General features: G+C 43.1%; 1 protein-coding gene across 2 annotated transcripts in view; it reads right to left on the bottom strand.

Moving 5' to 3' along the window:
• ZEB1 (zinc finger E-box binding homeobox 1) overlaps positions 1–16638 on the bottom strand; it is a 209963-nt gene that overhangs the window by 36301 nt on the left and 157024 nt on the right. For both annotated transcript variants that reach the window (XM_089668680.1, XM_089668681.1), the window contains exon 4: positions 9892–10053. In XM_089668680.1, coding sequence (XP_089524806.1) covers positions 9892–10053 — 162 coding nt within the window. The remainder of the gene's footprint in view (positions 1–9891; positions 10054–16638) is intronic.

Below are 16638 nucleotides of genomic sequence, written 5' to 3'. Positions count from 1 at the left end.
TGAATATGCTCATAAGGGTTGAAAACTACTAAATTTTTTTTTCAAAGGATGGCGTTAGCCCTATGTTCACCTGCTGCACAAATGCTGCATTGGAGAAGTGGCAGTAAGTTATTGGTACAAAGTCTATTTTACAATGCAATTTAGCCTCTTTCTACCAATGGAAGGTATACACGAGATGTCATTGGTGTCAGCTCAGTCAGCGTGCTGCCAGCACAGAACATGGATGCATATGTGCAGCAGTTGGCCATTAAGGCATCCATGCTACTCCGAGGTTCTGTGCTGGCAGCGCACTGAGCTGTAACCAACAGCTCCCGCTGTACCAACACAATGAATATATCAAATACCCCCAAACCTGTGTCAGTCAGATCAGCATGTGAAAAGACTGAAACAAGACAGACAGGATGGGCTTGTTAGGCTATAGTAGACATCAACAAAATGGTGGCCGTCTGCGCACAGACACAAACTTCTTGTTGCATGAATGTGAATAGGATGGGTAAAACATGGCTTCAGCTCACGTTCTCCACCTGTACAGAACTCTTCAACCGTGTTTCACCCTTTTCAGAGCTTATTTGTAGAGGCCTCTATGATTAAGCTCCGAAACGGGCAAAACACATTTGAGAAGTTCTGTACAGGTGGAGAATAGGAGCTGAAGCCATCTTTTACCCATCTTATTCACATTTATTCAACAGGAGGTCAGTGTCTGTGTGCAGACAGCCACCATTTTGTTGAAGCTCCCAGTGTCTGTTTGTGATCGGGAGCCAGCAGGACATTCTCCTGACTATGTGACTGCTGTGACAGCCAATCACAGCGTTCACGTAACTGAGAAGTGGCCTCTGCCTCCCAATGTTAAACATCTATATAAAGGATTGCCTTACCATGGCGGCAAAGGTTTATTAGTTATATTAAACTTTAGAGTCAATTCACACTGCTTGTCAATTAAATTGCAGAGCAGCCGGAGCGATTCAGCACTCCGGCTGCTTTGCGTTGAAGGCTGGCTATGGGGCTGTGTGGTGCACAATTCAGCACACAGCATCGCCCCCCCCCCCCCTCATTTTTTTTTTGTTTTGTACCAGCTTTATTTGAAATGTACAAAATGTACACTTCATTTACTGCAATGTCAGGTGGCGTGCTGCGCTGTCTGACATTGCAGAGCGATTCGGGCCAGTGCGCTGCAATAAAATGCAGCATGTCTGCATTTTATCGCAGCATGCTGCAGTGCAGCGCTAGGCTGCATTGCAGTGTGAATAGGACACATAGGAAACAATTGCTTCCTGTGTGTCAGATGTTTTACCATGCAATAAAATGTCTGTCACTGTATATAGTGTGAATTGGCCCTAAGAAGTTACTGCAGAAATGCCTAACTGATCACGATGATGTCATCTCTCAAACACTAGGAATAATTTGGTGTGCTGGTACTGAATGACTTTCATATTGCCAAAACTAGGAGGTCTGCTTCAAGGCTGCGCACTGTATCATTTCTCTTTAATCTTACCGCTGAAGTGGCTTCACAACAAACCTTATATACACATGGTAGCTCAGGTACTTTTCTACATTTTGAAATCAATACAGAACAAACTAGGAATCCTATTTATTAAAAAAAAAGAAAAAAAAATGCTGCAAGGTAACATTTTTATAACAGGAGAGACTATTTTGTATGAGATCACATTCTGAGCTGTCACAATGAAGTATGTCTGAAGGTCACTTTTGATATGACTCTTGCATTGTCACTTCCCTATTTTTTCCATATTTGCATTCTGGTATTTATATTTAGATTTGCAGAATTTCCTTTTAAAGGGGTACCTACACTATATTGCCAAAAGTATTAGGCCACCTGCCTTTACACACACATGAACTTTAATGGCATCCCAGTCTTAGTCCGTAGGGTTCAATATTGAGTTGGCCCGCTCTTTGCAGCTATAACAGCTTCAACTCTTCTGGGAAGGCTGTCCACAAGGTTTAGGAGTGTGCCTATGGGAATGTTTGACCATTCTTCCAGAAGCACATTTGTGAGGTCAGGCACTGAGGCTTGGTTCACATATGTGCATTTTGCGGTTGATGCTTTCTCCAGTGCTTTTTGCAGTTTGCTTTGCGTTTTTCTACAAGTGCTTTTGGTGAGTTTTTACCATGTTTTGTTCAGTTCTTTTTTTATGTTAAAGTGGAATTTTTTTTTTGTGCTCGGCAGAAACAAAAATGCAAAATGCAGCAAAAATGCATTACCATGCATTTCAGCACCTTCTCCATTGAGCTCTATTGTTGCAAAAACGCAGCTTTTTGCTTTTAAAGTCCCTGACCTTTTTAAAAAATGCAGCACCTCAAAAAAGCATAGGTGTAAACATGTTCCACAGGAAACCATGTTAAATGGACTGTAGTGCGTTTCTGCAAAAAGCACTAAAAAACGCTTTGGTGTGAACAGAGCCTGATGTTAGATGAGAAGGTCTGGCTCGCAGTCTCCGCTCTAATTCATCCCAAAGGTGTTCTATCGGGTTGTGGTCAGGACTGTGTGCAGGCCAATCAGGTTCCTCCACCCCAAACTCACTCATCCATGTCTTTATGGACCTTGCTTTGTGCACTGGTGTGCAGTCATGTTGGAACAGGAAGGGGCCATCCCCAAACTCTTTCCACAAAGTTGGGAGCATGAAATTGTCCATAATGTCTTGGTATACTGATGCCTTAAGAGTTCCCTTCACTAAAACTAAGGGGCCAAGCACCACCCCTAAAAAAAAACCCCACACCATAATCCCCCCTCCACCAAATGCAACACTTGGCACAATGCAGTCAGGCAAGTACCGTTCTGCTGGCAACCGCCAAACCCAGACACTTCCATCAGATTGCCAGACAGAGAAGTGTGATTGGTCCCCCCAGAGAACACGTCTCCACTGCTCTATACTCCAGTGATGCAGTGCTTTACACCACTGCATCCAACACTTTGCATTGTAGTTGGTGATATAAGACTTGGATGCAGCTGCTTGGCCATGGAAACCCATTCCATGAAGCTCTCTACGCACTGTTGTGCTAAATTAAAGGTCACATGAAGTTTGGAGATCTTTAGCTATTGACTCTGCAGACAGTTGGCGACTTCTGCACACTGTGCGCTTCAGCATGCGCTCTGTTGTTCCCAGTTGCTTCAACTTTGTTATAATACCACTAATAGTTGACGGTGGAATATTTAGTAGCAAGGAAATTTCATGGATGGACTTACTGCACAGGTGACAACCTATCATGGTACCACACTTGAATTCAATGAGCTCCTGAGAGCGACCCATTCTTTCACAAATGTTTGTAGAAGCAGTCTGCATGTCTAGGTGCTTGATTTTATACATCTGTGGTCATGGAGGTGATTGGAACCTGAATCCAATGATTTGGAGGGGTGTCCCAATACCTTTCAATACAGTGTATGTGTCACACAGTGTAATCAACATCCTAGATGAATAGCTGAAGAGGTAATATTAAAGAAGCAGAGCCAAAGCTATTTTGGCTGTACTTCTCCTGTAAATCACTCCTGTGGTTTGTTTCAGCACTCTTGTGACCCGTTTTCAGCGCTGAGGGGGGGCAGAGCTGACAGTGGTGACTGACTCTCTGTGCTCAGAGCGGATGTGAAAACTCAGCGATCAGCGGTCATGTGATCGCTGAGTTCTCACCCTTGGAGCCGACAGGGAACAAATGCAGCATCAGACCTATGCTAGATCCACCTAGGTAAGTATAAATAAGGGGGGGGGGAACCTACTTCTCTTTTAATGACAGCATAGGTCAGTTGAAAGGATTCCCCTGATAAGAAAAAGCAACAGATCACATCCACTGTGTAGCAGCTCTAAAGCCTGGTACACATGGTAAAGCCCAGTACACGCTATAAGAAAACTGGACAAACGTTCGTCCAGTTTTCCTCGATGTTTCACAGCAGGTCAAAACCGAGGATGGTACTAATTGTACGAAAATTCTCAAACGACAAAGGCTTTTTTTTCTATTATTGTTTCCGATCATGCGGAGTATTTTCTGAAGGCAGTACATATTAAACGAAAATCATTAGTTCTGTTCACGTACGAGAAAAATTTTGGAGTTTGTCCCTTCGGAAATTTTTGTTTGGAAAGTCTGAATCGGATGTGGAAAGTTGTGTTCACACTATACATTCCTCGTAACAAATTTTTCTTCCGATTTTCTCAGTGTGTAACTCACTTAAGTTTCTGAAAAAAAACTAAGGAGCTGGCAAGGAGATCTCTGTACTAACAATGCAATGTTAGTACCGTGATCTCCGCATTGTGCTACTGTGTTCTGACAGGGGGAATGTTGCCTGCAAGAACACACCGATCAGCGTATGGCTGATTGAATGCCAATTGGCTGCAGGTTTTCCAGCAAACTCATTCGACAGAAGCCAGCCATGAGATCGGCTTCTGTCACACAAGGACCAGCACGCACGGGGTGAATGTTTTCAGCTGATAATCAGCCTGTGTGTATGGGGCACAAAATCAGGGTTATTTACTAAAATTGAAGAGTGCAAAATCTAGTGCGTCTCTGCATAGAAACCAATCAGCTTCCAGGTTTTATTGCCAAAGTTAGAAGCTGATTGGCTACCATGCAAAGCTGACCCAGATCCTGAATGCGCCAGTTTAATCAATCCCCCAATGTGCACACTGAAGCTTTGGCTTTGATTTGTCACTGAAACATGAGTGTTGATTGGTTGCTATGGGTTACTGCACTTTGCTCTATATAAACAGCAGTAATCTTTGTCCATTTACAAGGTGATTTCTCCACCTGTGCAGTAATGATATATAATAAATGTGCTGCCTTTCTGAATTTTAAGCACAGGTCATATTTCTAGAGTCTGCAGAAAAAATAACTTTAATTTTCTCTGTCTGCAGACATTAGAGATGGTGTACAATTTTCCTCAATCCGACGTCTGAAAAAGTCACACATTTATATTGTGAATCTGACCTCCGGAATAGAGAGTGAGATATGATAACAGAGGTGAGGTGTTATATCTCTTCTTCATAGTAATCTCTCCCCCATCATACACCATTCGTAATTCACAGTATTTTTTTCACAATGTAATCTTTGCTACAAGATACAATTTACAGCAGGCAGTACATCTGTGGAATTATTTTTATCTGCAACAATACTTTATTTTTATGTCAGCTGAATGTTTAGTACCTGTTGCCTTCACCTGGAGAGCTCTAATTAAAACAAATCAGGGCCAATATGAATGTGTCCATTCTTAGGCCCTTTTCAGACAGGAGATCCAAACAGGTCTGCCTGTCAGTTTTCCTGGCAGAACTGATTGGACAGTCCATGCATCTCTATGGATAGGCAAGTGTCAACGGATTTGTGTCCATTTACAACCACCAATGTCCAGGTCCTATCTGGTCTGCTAAAAAAAAAAAAAAAAAATGGAAGGGGATCCGTTTAGAAGAATAGACTACCCAGAGGGTAGTCAGGTGTAAATGGACAGTGGAGCCTGCTTATTCCTGGCACCCCATAGAGCATAGTGGGTTCTATCCTTGTCTGCTTTCTACAAACTGAGCAGACAAGGATATGTCATCCGCCAACTCTGCTCTAAATAGCAGATGATCTGTGAGTGGATCCTCTGCTGATTGGAATGTAGTTCACACAGAATCGACCCCAAGAAAAAGGGTCTGTAACAGTGTGAATGGCAACAGCAGTGTCTCTTGTGTCTATAAGGGCTCGTTCACACTCGGCTGTTTTACCAACGCTTGCCAAACGCCCCTATAGCGTTTGGCAAGCGTTGGTCCGGCGTTTGCGGAGTGTTTTTTAACGCTCGGCAAACGCTTCGCAAACGCCGCATGCGCGGTTGCTAGGCGCTTGCCAAGCGTTAATATTGCCCCACGAATGCTTATAATGCACTCTGAGTGGTGTTACCGCACCGCAAACGCCAGCCTTGCATTTGCGGAGCGGCACCATAGACGAGAATAAGAGGCTTCAACGCCTCCTGATTCGACCAGAGGCGTCCGTTTTGTCGCGACGCAAACGCTCCCGTTAGAACAGCACCATGTGCTGTAATGTGCAGAATTGGCAGAGGCGTTTGGGAAGCGGTAAAAACGCTTCCCAAACACCTCTCTGCCGCCTGCACACAACGCTAGTGTGAACGTAGCCTAAATATTGCAAGATAAACATATTTTGTGCCTAGATTGTTCTTTAGACCTTCAAAATAAACCTTTCCTAAGAGTAACATGGAGTCTATTCAAATGTTATATATCATACTTTTCTCACTGACTCCAGTATATGGATTACTGTCCCAAAACACGCATATATACAAATCAGTAATAACTTTATGACCATCCACTGAATATTGAGTAGGTCTCCCTTTTGCCACCAAAACAGCCCTGACCTGTCAAGGCACGAACGCCACTAGACCACTGAAGGTATGGTGTGGTATCTGGCGCCAAGCTATCACTAGTAGATCCTTTAGGTCTTGTACATTATGAGGTGGGGCCTCCATGGATCAGACTTGTTTTTCAAGCACATTTGGATACCAGGTTAACACCTCAAACTCATTGTTATGTTCCTCATTTTTGTAGTGGCAGGGCGCATTATCCTGTTGAAAGAAGCCATTTCCATCAGGTAATACTGTTTCCATGAGGGGGTGTAGATGATCAGCATCAATGTTTAGGCAGGTGGTACGTGTCAAGTAACATCCACATGAATGGCATGACCCAAGGTTTCCTAGCTGAACATTGCCCAAAGAAATTACACTGATTCCGCTGGCTTGCCATCTCTTCCCCAGTAAGTGACGTACATGCTCCTAAGCCATCCAAATGATGTAAAAGAAAACATGATTAACAGACCAGACACATTTCTTCCATTGCTCTGTGGTCCAGTTCTGATTCTCATGTGCCTATTATAGGCACTTCTGGCTGTGGAAATGGGTCAGCCTCATGCACAACAAACTGTAATACCTATTTTTTCTGCTCTCAACACACAACTTCAGGGACAACATGTTTACTTGCTGCCTAATGTATCCCACCAACTTTCAGATGCCATGTATTGATTATAATCAATCAATGTTATTCACTTAACCTACCAGAGGTCACAAAGTTATGGCTGGTTGGTGTAAGTAAAGCTGAAGGTCAAAGTCCTAGTTTGGATACTTGTTCTGGGCAAATTATTTAAAATATTGATGCAAAAGGATCAGCATGACAGCCAGGCAGCTGGCATTTACAGGATCAAACGCAAATCTGGCAATTACACAAAATCTACCCTTGCAATGGAGCGCTTGAACTTCAAGGGTTAAGTACTCAATATGTCTAAGGCCTACACTAAAAAGCAGTAAAACTTACTCCAGCCCCTGCTCAGACACTGTCCTCTTCTTCCGGGTGCTCTGGTCTATGGGCGGTCCTTCAGTATCATTACGTACAATGCAGGGCTATTAACCCTGCATTGTACAGGAAGGAGGCAGGTGTGCCACTAGAGCCAAGAACGCCTTAGAAAGGAAGCTTTATGGGTCTATTCACACCACTTGAGAGACCCTGCTGTAGCAAGGCATAGGGTAAATATTACACTTTTTTCATGTACCCCTAGACTTAACAAGCATCTAACCCTTGCAGAGTGAAGAGCCCCCAATGACAGGGTAAACTTTTTTGCTGTGCATGGAGTTGGACAATGACAGCCTTCATGTTTGTCTTTGGAAAGTTTTCTTTTAAGGACATGAACGGGCAAATCTGACTGCTATCAGCAAGAATAACTTTTAATTTTGATGTTCTTGAGCAGGAGGTTTCTGTGCTCATGATACTTTTTTAAAGTGTAACCGAAGTCTAGAAGCTGTGCCCAAAAAAAAGGCAAGCATGGTATACAGGACTATTCACCAGTGTTACCTGTGGTCTCCCTACAGCCAATCTTTCTCCATTATTGACTTACCATGCCTTGTCCTGTACTGTATCTCTGAGTAGGGTTGGCCTGCTTGGTAGAGAAGAAGCTTTGCTTCCCCATATCAGATCCTCCAGCATAGAGAACAGTTAGCTCCTAAAATGATATTGCTCTAGGATTCTTGTTACCAGCTGCAGATGCCAAGGCTAGGCAGGGTTCCTCTGTTCATGAAACCCACAAAATGCATCGGACAGCCATGCACCACTAAATGGTTGTTTCAAAAAGCTTTAATATGCAAGGATGACTAGGCTTCGTTCCTCCTCCTTTGAGGTGTTATACCCCATAAGTGGACCAATAAGATGATTAAAGGGTACATTTGCGTTTCAAGAAAAATGAACAGGCGAACTAATACCAAATTTCCTGTCCACCCCTCCATACTCGACTAGACAGTGGGCATGATGCCCCGTGTTTGTGATGCAGCAGTCCATACACTGTATACTGCAATACACAGTCCCAGATTGAGTATCCATCATAATGCTTGTAATGGGAAGTGCTCATTGGTCAGTGCAGCAACTAGACTAGACTTTTTTTCCAGTAGTACCATCACCAACTCTTACTCCACATTCTCTAAAACAAGGCAACAGTGCTTTAGATCTCACACTGCAGATATACAGCTATGAGGCTATGGATACAAACGTTGCCTAGGCACACTCACATGTCGGAACGTTCAATGCTATTTTTCAGAGTGAATCCCAGACAAAAGGTTAAAGTGTTACTGAAGTTATAAATGTTTTTTTTTTTAATTAAAATAACAAACATGATATACTCATCTGTTCTGTGCAGTGGTATTGCACAGAGCGGCCCTGATCCTCCTCTTCTTGGGTCCCCCGATGGTGTTCTTGGCTCCTCCTCTTCTTCGTGTGTCCCCAAAGCAAGCTGCTTGCTATGGAGGCACACAATGTCTGCGCGTGCCCGAGCTGTGTGTCTATGGAGTCGCACTCCATAGACACATACACAACGGGACTTAGCCCCACCAACCACTTCCTCCTCACTGCATTTGATTGACCGCAGCAGGAGCCAATAGCTCCTACTGCTGCTCAAGTGTTGTATGAAGAGGAAGAGAGGGGAGAACAGATGCAGCTGTACACAGCACTTGATTTATTCTCCCTTCTCTTCCCCTTTACACAGGGAAGGTGGTGGTGGTGGTGGTGGGGGGGGGGGGGGGGGGGCACAGAGAAATAGAAAACATCTTTTATCTTAATACAAGAAATGCATTAAGGTAAGAACACGTTTTTAGCTTTAGTATCACTTTAAATCTGCTTAAGCACAAGATGTTCAGTATAACATAGCAAATCTAAACTTTTTGAGTTCAGGTCCACTTTGAAGTATATGCATAGTCAAAACTTTATTTTTAAATTATGGACAGAGCAGGGAAGCGGGGGTGGGGTTAAAACCCCTGTTTGGTTATTTTTGATGACTCAGTCCCACTTGGGACATGTTCCTTCACTTTCTGTCCTAGAGACGAAAGAGAAAGTGAGAGATGAACTCTCTCTCTCTCTTTTTAGACAGTTGTTACCTGGACAATTTTCTCACACTGGAAGATTTCCTGTCACCTCTTGTTCAGGTTAAAACACAAATGTTGGATTTCCAATCACTTTTTATCCCAGTGACAAAAGCCAACAGGAGAAATAGAGAGGGTGAATCTCCCTGGGGAACATAGACTTCAATAAAAACTTTAGAGAGATTGGAATTCTTCTCTACTCTATCCAAAAACATAAAAAAGCCAGGCAACTAGCATTTTTAGAATGATGTAACTAATGACAGCCCAGTAATTTTTATAGGTACAAATTTTCTTTCAGAAAGCCCCCTGTGTGCTTTATACAAAATGAGAACCAGTCAGACACATCTGGGAAGATTCTTCACATTGTGTACATTGTTGTCTGGCACAGCTGTCAACTGATCGCTTAAATATGTAAAGGATAATTTCAGATGTTTCTGAGAAGAGGCCCAAGTTTGTTTAACAGTTTTCATGTTCCATGCATTAGAAAGGCTAGAACTCCATCTATTTCATATAGTTACCATTTTCATCGTGACCACTGGCCTCCGGCGTGCCTTGCCTCTGGTCATCCTCAGGAGCTTCTGGATAGATGACAGCCGTGTCACTCTGCTGAAGGAACTCTTCTACATTTGGATCATGGTTTTGCTCATTTTCAACATCCGAATCACATTCTTCATCATGAACTTTAAAAATAATGCAAATTATTTAGGATTAGGATTATTTGTTATGAGACCTTCCAGATACATTGTGAAAAAGCATAGCCACACAGTTGGCTGTACAAGTAAAGTACTTTCTTTTCCTATAAATTGGTAATATCATCTCCCATGTGACATAGCTGCTTGAAACTGTGAGGTTACATTTTTGTGATGGCGTTATTTGTCTATATGGTTACATACTTCTGAAATCTCCCTAAATACTGTGTGCTTATTAATATATCATCCACCCTCCTCCAGTTCTTGAAGTGTGAAAATGTCAGTACTTTATTTTTTGGCACTTTTTAAATTCACCTTTCGCTTGGCTGAGTTACACCCCATTTTAATCTCACTTGTTCCATTTTCTCTTCTATTTCTACAGCCAATGAAGGCATGCTCCTTGTCAGCTCAAATCTGATTCTCCAGGTAGTAAATAAGGGATTACAGAAATGTAATATTCTATAGTTTTGAAGGTAATTTGTCTCCTAATATTACTGACAATATGGAGTGCAAGCAGGTAGTACAAGGTTTTGTAGAGTATGTTTTCCTCTTTGGTGTGCCAGGGAATTCTTCCAATCTCGGTTGTGTACCAACTGCGACTCTGATGTATCCCACTTCTGAGCTATTCCTGCCCACTGTCAGAGCCTGCAGACATGACAAGGAGATGGTCAAAGACTATGGGCATAGTACAAATCCTGGTCAGAGACTGCATGCATGCTGCAGGAGATGACCAAAGTCTATGGACATGGTACAACTGCTGGTCAGAGACTACAGACATGACAACAGAATATGAGAAGCTGGTCAAAGACAATGTGCATGGTACAATGGCTGGTCAGAGATTGCAGACATGACAACAGAAGATGAGATAATGGTCAAAGTCTATGGGCGTGGTACAACTGCTGGTCAGAGACTGAAGATATTATAACAGAAAATTAGAAGATGGTCAAAAACTATGGGCACGGTACAATTGGTGGTCAGAGATTGCAGACATGATAACAGAAGACAAGAAGATGGTCAAAAACTATGGGCATGGTACAACTGCTGGTCAGAGACTGCAGACATGACAAGAGAAGATGGAAAGATGGTCAAAGACTATGGGTATGGTACAATTGCTGGACAAAGACTGCAGGAGATGGTCAAAGACTGTGGGCCTGGTACAAGTAATGGTCAAAACTGAAGACATGCTTCAGGAGATATTCTGAGACTGCAAACATGCTAGAGCAGTCCTTCCCAACCAGGGCTCCTCCAGATGTTAGTAGGGGTTCCTTTATCAATGAGCAATTTTTGCCTCTCAGAAAAGTTACTACTGACAATTAACTTTTGACTATCTATAAGGGTGGTTCTTCCCACTGACAATATAATCAGTGAGCTGTAGATACAGTCATTTTTAGTAAGGGTTACTTGAATTGACTGGAAATGTATTTCAAGGGTTCCTCCATGTTAACAAGGTGAAGAAAGGCTGTGATAAAGGAATTTTTGGAGACTGAGGACATACTTCAGGGGATAGTCACATACAGGAGGCACAATTCAATGAGAATGGAAGAAATGACTGCTATTATAGCCCCTTACAAATCGGTGTTCAACATTTGTGTTCCCACAGCCCCCTTAAAAAGTACTTGTGCCCCGTATGTTATTTCTCCCAGGAAGATCCATTATAAAAGTTCAGAAAAAACAAAACAAAACATAGAAAGAGGAATAGGATGTACAGCACTGGATAAGTAAGAAAGTGTAAAAGAAATAAACCAACCCATTTATCTACTAGAACCCGGTATAAAGAATATTTTTCCTTCACTGGCCTGAATAAGAACCCAGGCTCCTAGGCTGCTGTTTGCAGGGGTCAAGAGGGCAACACAATAAGAATCAAAGGATTGCAGGCTGGACAGTTGGACAACAGGGGACAAGAAAAGTGTGACGTGTAGTTTGGCTCTAGAATTCCACATGAAGTTGCCCAACCTGGAAATAATCAGTCCATTCTGTAGACCTAACGAAAGGGTTTCCAACACTAAGCTACTACCCCACACTTAGCAGCAGCGTTGTCAGCCCGCTGTGCACATTCTTGGACTTTCAAACAAGCACCCCAACGGACGAGCACACTGGGAAGGCTGACAACACTGCTGGCAATTGCAAGGAAGGGGCTTAGCATTGTCAGTCTGCAACAGAAAGTGTCGTTACTCGCAGGATCTCCAGGTAAAAAACTTTGCTGCAGATTCACAAGACACAATTTGCTTGAGAAAACTGCATTCAGTGTGGCATGATGCCAAACATGCTGAAAAATAGATTCTGGATTCACATACACTTTAAAGCCCATCTCTGGCCAAAACAGAGTGGGGTATGGTTAGCTTGACTCCAGTGGGTAGATTTTCTCTCACCCTCTATCCCTGTGACACCTAGATAAAAAATTGGAGGAACGCATTTCACCAGCTATCTCTGCACTTTTACATTGTTTCAATACAACATGGCATAGTTGGGAATTTCTACCTTAAAGTATAACTAAAGGCAAAACTATTAATTTTACTTTTGAATATAGTACAGAGGGATTAGAGCATCTGTCAGTTTTTTTTTTTTTTTTGCTGTCTGTGTTGCTGTTAGGGAGATTCGCCCTCTCTATTTGTCCTGTTTACCTTTATAATTGAAAGTGAAAGTAAAAGACAATTCCACATTTTGGGTTGATGCCAGAACTGTAATAGAGGGTAAATGTTCCAATGGGAACACTAGTTCTGGTGACCCTTGTGACACCCCAGGATTCCCTCACTTTGGAGGGATTTTCTCTGACTTCCTGTTTTGACTATGGGACAGGAAGTGAAGGAAAATCTCCCCTATGGGACACTGATGACAAGAAAAAACTTACAGGAGTTATAACCCTTATCCAAAATGAAAAAAAAAGCTTTAAAAGTACACTTTAAAGCAACCCTGTTAATTGACAGTATAAATATTTTTAAAAATACATTTCAAATATACTGTATGTCTTTAAAAATACTAATCTACATTTTTGGAATGCATTTACAAATCTATGTAAAAATATATGTTAAAATGACATATATATATATATATATATATATATATATATATACATATATATATATAATTATATATATATAATTGGACGTGTCCTGCATTTGAAAGGCTCTTAAGCACATCTCTCTGGTAGCCCATGCCTCCCACCTTCTCTCCGTTTCAGTGCTGCAGTTTCCATCAGAATCCTCAGCATTTGGGGGGTGTCAGGTGCATGTACTCCCCCAACTTGTACTGTAATTCCTTTCCTCAACTCTTATGTCGCTACAGGACTTAGCAGTGACAAAGAGGGTCGAAGGATGGAGCCACAGCATGCAAAGGGACATAGGCAGTCAATGCTCCTGGAAGTGTTGAAAGCTATTCTGATGGAGGCTGCAGCATTGGAATGAAGAAAAGATACTAGACCAGTGATGGCGAACCTTTTTGAGCCCGAGTGCCCAAACTGCAACCCAAAACCAACTTATTTCTTTCAAAGTGCCAACACTGCAATGAAACCTGAATATCGAGCTTTTGGTTTAGAAAAAACAACTCGTACAGTAGTGCAAACTAATTAACAGTACAGGGATGACCAGAGACTGCAGACAGTACAGGGATGACCAGAGACTGCGGACACAGTACAGGAGATGACCAGAGACTGCAGACACAGTACAGGAGATGACCAGAGACTGCGGACACAGTACAGGAGATGACCAGAGACTGCAGACACAGTACAGGAGATGACCAGAGACTGCGGACACAGTACAGGAGATGACCAGAGACTGCAGACACAGTACAGGGATGACCAGAGACTGCGGACACAGTACAGGGATGACCAGAGACTGCAGACACAGTACAGGGATGACCAGAGACTGCGGACACAGTACAGGGATGACCAGAGACTGCGGACAGTACAGGGATGACCAGAGACTGCAGACACAGTACAGGGATGACCAGAGACTGCAGACACAGTACAGGGATGACCAGAGACTGCGGACACAGTACAGGAGATGACCAGAGACTGCGGACATAGTACAGGGATGACCAGAGACTGCAGACACAGTACAGGGATGACCAGAGACTGCGGACAGTACAGGGATGACCAGAGACTGCGGACAGTACAGGGATGACCAGAGACTGCGGACACAGTACAGGGATGACCAGAGACTGCGGACAGTACAGGGATGACCAGAGACTGCAGACACAGTACAGGGATGACCAGAGACTGCGGACAGTACAGGGATGACCAGAGACTGCAGACACAGTACAGGGATGACCGGAGACTGCGGACAGCACAGGGATGACCAGAGACTGCAGACAGTACAGGAGATGACCAGAGACTGCGGACAGTACAGATGACTGCTGACCTTTGGGGAGGGAGGGGGAGCGGGTACCTGAATTTGACAGGTACCCGCTCTTACTTCCGCAGAGTTTTTTTTTTATCTTACCTGTTCCTCTATCCAGCCGCGCGCTGTCTTCCCGGCTTCTGTAGTGTGGGCGCTCGTCGGACAGCCGGATGCCCAGTGCGCATGCGCAAGAAGCGCTGCGCTTTGTGATTGGTCCGGCGGCTTCTGGGATCTGTCATGTGTCCCAGGTACCGCCTTACCATTCACAAAGAGCACTGCTTCTTGCGCATGCGCACTTGGGACCCGGCTGTCACGCACACTACAGAAGCCGGGAAGACAGCGCGCCGCTGGATAGAGGGACAGGTACGGTCCCACTGCAGAGCTGAGCGGCCGGCCCGGTATTCTGACACGGCGGCGGTGGAAATACCGGACCGGTCGCTCTATATTCGCTCCATAAGACGCACTGACATTTTCCCCCCTTTTTTGGGGGAAAAAAAGTGCGTCTTATGGAGCGAAAAATACGGTATTCTCCTGGCGTGCCCACAGATAAGGCTCGGCGTGCCGGCTGTGGCACGCGTGCCACGGGTTCGCCATCACTGTACTAGACACATGCTGCCAGAAAAATAAGTATAAGAGACATTCTATTGCAGGGACCAGCAAGTTAAATATTTTTAGACTACTGATAAGGTCTCCGAAAGATGGTTGCATGCTGGAACTGTTAAGAGGCCATGCTTCCTTGGATCTCTCCAGCCCAGGATAAAAATCTTATATACAAAATATAAATATAGGGGATGATTTACTAAAACTGGAGCTGGCAAAATCTGGTGCAGCTGTACATGGTAGCCAATCAGCTTCTAACTTCAGCTTGTTCAAGTAAGCTTTGACAAGAAAACCTGGAAGCTGATTGGTTTCTTTGCAGAGCAGCACCAGATTTTTCCAGCAGTTTTAGTAAATCAACACTACAATTATCTAGCTTTAGTAAAACAAAGAATACTACTTGTACATGTGACTGCATTGCAAAATTTTATTCTCCGCCATCCAGAAACACCAGCCAATAAATCATAGATGCAAGCTAGAAAAGTGCTGTTCCATACAGGAATCCTGACTAATTGAAAACACTCCAGCCAGAGGTTACTGTAATATTTTAAATGATGATGTCATTTAAGTCAAACTCTCTTCTCATTTACTTGTCATAAAGATGAAAATGCCTGGAATTAAGTGATCATTATCAAAATTTAGCAGGAAGAGACCATTATCTTCTCAGAAGAGTTGTACTCACTAAAAAAAAATGTGCAGTGCACCCAAAATTATGGATATAGCTAAAAGTGGAGAAGACCAGCTCTGTTCCCATCCTTCACTTGCAAGGCCCCAAAATGCCATCTCCCTGCTCTGATGGAGCAGAAAACGGCAGTCTGATAAGTTCTCCAGTAAAGCCAAAGTGACGTTTATTTGACCTCTATGTCTCAGTCTAGACTTTAATTGATGGATTGAAAGAAAATGGATATAAAAGTAAGCTTTATTTTTACAGGTTAGTCAACTTTTCTTACTGCAGTATGCCTCTCGGAAAAGTCATACAAATTTTAGAACACTTAGAGGATTAATTACTACAAACTGCAGAGAGAACTCTGTGATTGGAGGAGATGTTGGTCACATGACTTTGTCAGATCACATTAATAGGCTCGCCTAACAGCTCTTTTCATTTTTTAAACTCAATTCATTGTATAGTGTACCGCTTGCATCCAAAGTGGCACTCAAAGCACAAAAAGTTTACTGTTGTGCTTTTCAAATGTATGTTTTTTTTTTTTTCCAGAGCTAGGCCTCGGCAAGACCATGCTGCTACATTATAATTGAAGTTCTTATTTTGCATGGCATCTAATAATTTAGAATTTCACCATAAAGCCTATGAATGTAAAGGCGGCCATAGACGATTCCAATCTCGGTGGGCTTGGCAGATACCGACCAAGATTCAAACCACGTATTGGCAGACTGCATGTACCGAAGTTGATCAATCGATCAACTTGGGTACAACCAGCCTGTCGGTTTTTACATGCAATTGTTGATAGCAACTATTATGTTTTATTTATTGAAGAACACAACAGCTCTGCAGGTGGGATTCCCCCATCAATACTGACTGTGTTGATGGAGAACTTGTGTGATTTTCTTTCATGCAATCCATGGTTGCAAGAAAGAAAATCGCTTTATTTATGGCCGGCGTAAGACCCTCCAGTGTACCATCAGGCCT

Source organism: Staurois parvus, unplaced genomic scaffold (assembly GCF_062004578.1).
Source record: "Staurois parvus isolate SC_StPar_1 unplaced genomic scaffold, SC_StPar_1.0 ptg000061l, whole genome shotgun sequence".
NCBI lineage: Eukaryota > Metazoa > Chordata > Amphibia > Anura > Ranidae > Staurois > Staurois parvus.
The sequence above is the reverse complement of the archived record's forward strand: the minus strand, read 5'-3'. Positions and strand labels throughout refer to the sequence as shown.